At 48.5% G+C, this 6637-nt stretch overlaps 1 protein-coding gene across 1 annotated transcript; it reads left to right on the top strand.

Annotated features, from left to right (window-relative positions):
• The first annotated feature begins 5351 nt into the window (after nucleotides 1-5351).
• Nucleotides 5352-6149, top strand: LOC119367278 (CBL-interacting protein kinase 29-like). Its single transcript, XM_037632838.1, has one exon. It carries the CDS (start codon nucleotides 5475-5477, stop codon nucleotides 5937-5939), a length of 465 nt encoding a protein of 154 aa, XP_037488735.1. The 5' UTR covers nucleotides 5352-5474; the 3' UTR covers nucleotides 5940-6149.
• Nucleotides 6150-6637: the final 488 nt, after the last annotated feature.

Here is a 6637-nt window from a genome sequence, read left to right as displayed (position 1 = left end):
TCTAGAACTAAAATATATCTAGATACATCCATTCCTTGGACAAGTATTTTCGGATGGAAGGAGTATTATTTTAGCCTGTATGGTTGAGTATATTTTTTTTCCGGGGAAGAGTTCAGAGTAGATCTTCTTCTTAAAAGAAAGCTGGTTAGTTTTCGTGTGTGATCTTCTAAAAGAGTTGCCTCCGTATCGTCTCGGGCATATAATAAGATTTGAGTCGCCATAGTGACGGTGATTGACGCGCTGAAAGAGAATCGACAGTTTACATGAACGGGCAATATAAACAGGCTGCCCCTAGTAGCAACCTAAGAAAAGTAGCAAACCATGCTATATTTGACCGAACATACTCCATCGATTTATGAATACATCTTATGCGTGCACATCTATAAAAGATCGCACAGTAATGTACTCGTATCTCCATTCCAAATTACTTGACTTTCATTTGTCTAGATACGAATGTATCTATATTTGTTTAGTGTTTAGATATATCCGTGTCTACACAAATGGAGGTCAATTAATTTGGAACGGAGAGAGTACATGGCATCATGCATTATCGCAGTAGGAGTGTGTTGTCTGGCACTCACGTACCGCGCATGAACACAACCGGCCGTCATGGCAGCGGCATGCGTGCGCGCGCTCTGAGTTTTCGGGTTGTTGCTGCTGGAGCAAGGCCGACACGATACCTCCTGCCGTTGTGTGAAACCGTTGGCTGACCTAGGGCGAACTCCATGGACAAGTTTCCATGGAAGTTTCCACGTCCGTCTCCGAAGCCAGCACAATGCCCGCCGTTCCCACCGTCGCCCTTGTGCACCGCACCGGTGGCACGCCCCCGGATTTCTCCCGTACCGGCGTTGAGATTCCTCCGTTCACGCGGGAACAGCTCGGCGGTGGCAGCTTCGGCACGGCGCAGAGGGTCCCCCTTCCACCGGCCACCTAACGCTCGCTCCTCGATCATTGGCTTGTCACGGACACGGTGGCGGTGGGTGATAAGCGAGTGGGGCCATGGAGTTCGTGCATTATAGTTCACCTACAAGATCTGAACTGATCAGATGGACCATGATAGGGAGCCCCCCTGTTCCTGTTTGTTTCTTCTATGGGCGCTGATCATGACCAGTGCCCAGTGGTACGTTCTGGTGCCGATGCCAACCCCATGTGCTCTTGTCCATCGATCGTGCGGCGGTCCGAAGCCTGGCTGCCTCGCCCTGGTTCGTGAGGGGTCGTTACTCGTCAGGTTGCCCACCTGCGACGCTCGTGGCCGGAGACGGAGACCGTGGCGATAGCGGCCGGCCTCGGCGATGCGCCATGCCATGCCGCCGGGATAAGGATGAAGTTCATCGGGTCAGTGCCGTGCACGCTGGCCCCTGCCGCGACCGCGATCGATCCCAGGGATCAGCTCAAGTGCGTACACCGCTGCATTATTCCGGGGCACCTCACCCACGAGTTGGAGCGATGCGACGACCTGACCCCGACACGGTTCCGCAAGAGAAACCAGAGTTCCCAACCACAAACACCGGAGAGGACGCTCTATCTGTGTTGCATGAGTCCGAAAACATCTGTCCCAATCAACAGCAAATACGTACTGTGCAGCGACTAGACTGACTAGACACGCGGAATTTATCAGGTTATTACGATCAGTACTACGTAATAGAGTAGTGGGGTGTCCCTCTTTTGCAGTGCAGGTATAGCCATGGGTCCTTAGAGCATCTCCAATAGCATGTGTATTTTTGGATGTCTATATATTTATATAGACAATGGTCTAAAAAGATTCCCTCATATACACATCTAGTTTTGCATCAGAACGTCTATATACAGGGACCATGACAGGTGGGCCGTTGCTAGGGAGAGGAAGCAATCATGACTACAGCTGAGTTTAGACCACGCCTTCACATTGTCCAGGCGTGGACATTGTCGAGGTCGATTTAGAGGATGTGTATATTTGAACGACCATATAGACAAGCTGTTGGACGCCTGTTTTGGGCTCACGTCGTGGAAAATGAGTATAGACATCCATATAGACAAGCTATTGGAGATGCTCTATCCGTATTCATGAAACCTCATCTCACATAATTGGCGCAAAATATTACTATTACCGATTTTGCATTACAGGAGAAACAATTGCCACTTATTGCCTGGTGCATCCACACATGAGTGAGACGAGATGATGGGCTGAGAAACAGGTTCAGTGGTCGAGTGGCGTTGCCGACGAACATGAGTGTAGCGCTTTGCTATCTTGTTTTAGCCTGTGTGGAAGTGACATGTGGCCATGTGACGTTACTCGTCATTCGTCGTCGATCGTTGGTAACGATTGGTTATCTTTTATCCATGATGGAAAGGGTCCGAATTCGAACTCTTCAGTCTAAAATGTTGGTTATCAACTCAGTCTTATAAACTCACAAATTTGTCCGTACTACATGACACTTGGGTGTTTAGAATACGAGTCGTTTCGCCACCCAGGCAGGAGGTGTCATTGCATGTGACCCAATCAAATACTGAAATGTGCACAGCTTGAGTAGCTTCAATAAAACAGTGGCGTCCTTCCTCTCATAATTTAACAAGCAGCTCACCCGCCAATTTCTGAAAAAGAAGAGGTGTAGCAAACTCATTAGCAACGAAAGTCGATACCCAAATCATCTCATTTTATTTTGCATTCTCTTCTCCTAATTTCAGGGGTGTTTAAAAATGTGCGGCCAGTGTGGCATGACGATGGCCGAAGCTCCTGACAATGTGGTATGCACGCACGCTGTCAGGTCACACGGTAGGGTTGCTTGCGCGTCTCCGTCTTGCCAAGAAGCATATAAGGAGCACATCATATTCTGTCGTTTCAACGATAAGTTTATGATGTAGATAAACTTCAGCTGAAAAGGACATGAAATAAAAGTGATCCTAAACTGGATACCCGTGTGCTTGACGAGTAAGATGCAAATTCGGATAACACCGTTTGATGTGAAACTTCGTAGTCCATGGTTGAATGATGCAGTGAAACCAGTCCGCTCGGACCGTGTGAAATCAACGTTCTGCCATCAGCCATGCACAAAAATAAGGTAGCAACTATTAGCAAGTGGAGTTGAAGAAGACAATAACAAATTGTTAACCTGAACTCGTGTCCAAGAGCAAGTTGTTGACTGTGGGCTTTCATTTTGGATCGGGCGTATGGATGGACATTTCAATGATAATGATGTGACCTTATCGATGTCAAGCTATCAACTGACCCCTCGCCAATCATCTGAGTAACGGCGGTACATATAGTTTGCCAGCCGAGGAGGTGCGTGGAGATACAACCCATGTCACAAAGGCGTTTCGAGATGAAACTGCATGGAGCATATGCCATGGTCAGATAGAAATCTACCAAATAATTGACTCCTATAAAATGTGACAATATTGACATACACAATGAAAATGAGTCATCTTCCAATAGATGTGATTCGAGGCGGGCTCCTTTCTTACAATTCGAAGCAAAGCAATGCAATGCATGTATTAGACCATTCTCCTTATACGTCGTCATCGACATGCCACGCTCTCCTCCAATCACACTTCTTCATCCCACTACTCTCTAATAGATTCAAGACACTGCAGGGCTCCGACGTCAACCCCGCTACCCCCACCGCACTGCAGTTGTTTTTGGGATCTTGGCATGGCGACCGATGCATGGTCAGTTGGGCATGTCTTCTAGGCTGAAAAATCTCAGTCGCTTAGGAGTGTTTGATTTTCACAAGTTTACAGTATTGCGTCTTCGATGGCCTTGGTATGAGTGAAAAAAGACGGACTGGGTACGGGTAGGATTAGGCAAACTTGTGATGAGATGGACATGAATCTTTTCTACGCCACCACCACAATTTTGTACTACCTCCCATGGCTATAAGGGGAAAAGCTTAACGCAAAGTTCCTTGCTAGCTTGGCCTCCACGGTCTCTCTTATCTTCACCGTTCTTTTACTTCAAGATTTGTGCAGGAAAGCTGCATCACGAGCGCACAGCTGTTCGCTGCAGGGTCATTAGCAGATGATATCCAGTCTTGTCCTGTCCGCACTACAGTGTCATCAGCAGATGCTGTCCAGCCTTGTCTTGTCCGTGAGCTGAAACGTCCCTGTAGCAGCAGGCTTTCTTGCTATGAGATAAACTTATACTAGTTGATTTGCTGTCCAGCATCAAGCTCCCATACAAGTTGCAACTATTATAATATCACATTGTATAGGAGAAAAGCCACATTTCTTCATATTTTTTACGCGAAGTTGGACTAGGTTATCATCTGAATATTTTGTTGCAAATTGGAATGAGAAAAAACGACTCATGTTGACAATCAAATGTCTACCTACGAACATCACCTCCTGTACTGAATTTATATGCTCTAGAAATTATAAAATTCCCACAATTTATTGTGGCAAAATACGGTGCACTAACAACTCTCTCTCTACATATCTCTCGCGGAGGGAGGATGCAAGCGATAATAGGCGGCAGTAGTTTTGAGACCATGATTTATTTCCAGATAACGATGTGCCTACTCATGTGTTCCTCTCGCCAAAATCAGTAAGGTTTACAGAAGATCCTGCTGAAACATTCTTAGGCTCAACCATGTGCGTCTGCAGGGAGCTGCATGTGAATAGTGAACACTGTACAGCTTTATTGGCCATCGGTCTATTGTTGCGTGATGGAATCCACGAGTCGCCAGAATGGACGAAAGCATGCAGGGCTAGTCTGACTGATCCATCATGTCATGTACAGTACCCGCTGCCTCGCTTCTATTAAGCGCTGAGCGCCTGGCGCAGCTGCTAAACTCCCGTTCGTGGGCACACATCTTCATGCATCGAAGCCCATATTGGACGTCTACGATAGTGGGTACCGCGTAGCTCGGGCTACAAAAAACCGAATTACAGACGAGCTTCAAAATCATGCTTGGATTGGGAGGATTGACATGAAAATGAATTTTTGATCACGCACTTTCAACAGTTTTACAAGCTTTGGACAATGCATGCCCAGGTTCAACTTCAAGATGACACGGTGGATGATTTTTTTTGCAAGTTCACTGCCCTTGAGGGGTCTATTAAGTGACTTCGTCTTACACGACATTGTTCGTTGGTGCCTCTTCCGTCAGGACATGGCAGGCCATTTGGAACCATTGGACGCCATCCAAATGCCAAATTTTCACATGGTTTGTCTATATTTGGTCAATGGATCGTCCAAAAAAAAAATGGGATGGCCAAGCTGCAGGAAATGCCAACTTTATAGGAGGCAACTGGAGTCCACACATTGAATTTGTCCAAATATAGGTCCGCAATCAGAATTTGCGGTGTCATCAAGAGCTGGATTAGTCTTCCGAAGTTTTAGGCAGCTACTTAGGTGGGTTGCCCTAGGTTGACGCTTGGCCGACGACCATGATTCTTGGGAGAGGGCATAGGTGAAAGGATATGGCATTGTTCGTTATGCTACGCTGCGCTGCATCCTAGACACCAACACGGCCACACGTATTGACACGGAGGGCATCATGGAGCACCCCTGGTTCTTCCATGGTGTGAGCGACGGAGGCGAGCAGGAGCAACTGATGCGCGGCCACAAGGAGGCGGCGTGGTTCAATACGGAGTTCGAGGAGGACATGGCCCGGGCCATGACCGCGTTCGACATCATGGCATTCTCGCCCGGGTCGGACCTCTCTGGGATGTTCGGCGCCGGGCCGGGCACGGAGCGGGTGTTCGTGGGCGAGCCCGCCACTATCATGCTGGCCCGGGTCGAGGAAGCCGGGAAGAAGCGAGGGCACCGCGTGAGGAGGGAAGGCTACCACGCCGGGCCGGTGTACGTGGAGGCGGCGGCCGGCGGCATTGTTGCCAAGGTGACTGTGTTTAGGATCGCTGATGCAATGTCAGTGGTCGAGGTCGTGAAGGGCCACGACACGGAGGCTGCGGCGTTCTGGAAGGACTGGCTCGAGCCGGTCGTGAAGCCTCGGATAGTGTGAAAACCTACTGAGTGCAAGCCGGGTATCATCTCGCCTCGCCGTGCTGCCGCCACGGGACGTGCATCGAGATTTTTTATGGGGGTAAAAAGAGTTTTATTTCAAGATGATAGAGTTACATTTGAGAGGCAAGAAAATTTCCAACACACGGGGACCCTCTATATAGCCAGACAACTGTTGTTTTTCTTCGGATTTCTTTTCTTCGGGTTGTGTTAAAGTGGCATGCAACACTACTACAATATGGCGAGAGGGAAGAATTCTTGCCGACTCCCGCGATAACGGCCGGGTAGGACAGAATCGACAGGGGGCCGCTGTTTTGACCCTTTCCTTAAAATTAAGCTAGATATGACTGTCGGATTTCGGGTTCCGGCAGACCCTCGAGATTCGAACTCTGGGGTGCGCGCGAAGATCACACCTCCTACCTACTCACGTCTCGTCGCCTCGCAAGGATCTAAACTACACGAAGAACAAAACAAGGGACACGAGGTTTATACTAGTTCGGGCCACCATTCTGGTGTAATACCCTACTCTAGTTTGTGGTGTGGTGGATTGCCTCAGGGGCTAATGATGAACAATACAAGGAGAGAACCGCCTCGCGAGGGGAGGGGTTCTTGTGTTAGTGGTTCTAGCTAAGGTTCGATTGGTCGACCTTCGGATCCCCCCCTATACTATGGTGGCTAGTCCTATTTATAGAGCGAGGC

The sequence above is a fragment of the Triticum dicoccoides genome, chromosome 2B, assembly GCF_002162155.2.
Source record: "Triticum dicoccoides isolate Atlit2015 ecotype Zavitan chromosome 2B, WEW_v2.0, whole genome shotgun sequence".
In the NCBI taxonomy this organism is placed as follows: Eukaryota; Viridiplantae; Streptophyta; class Magnoliopsida; order Poales; family Poaceae; genus Triticum; species Triticum dicoccoides.
The sequence above is the reverse complement of the archived record's forward strand: the minus strand, read 5'-3'. Positions and strand labels throughout refer to the sequence as shown.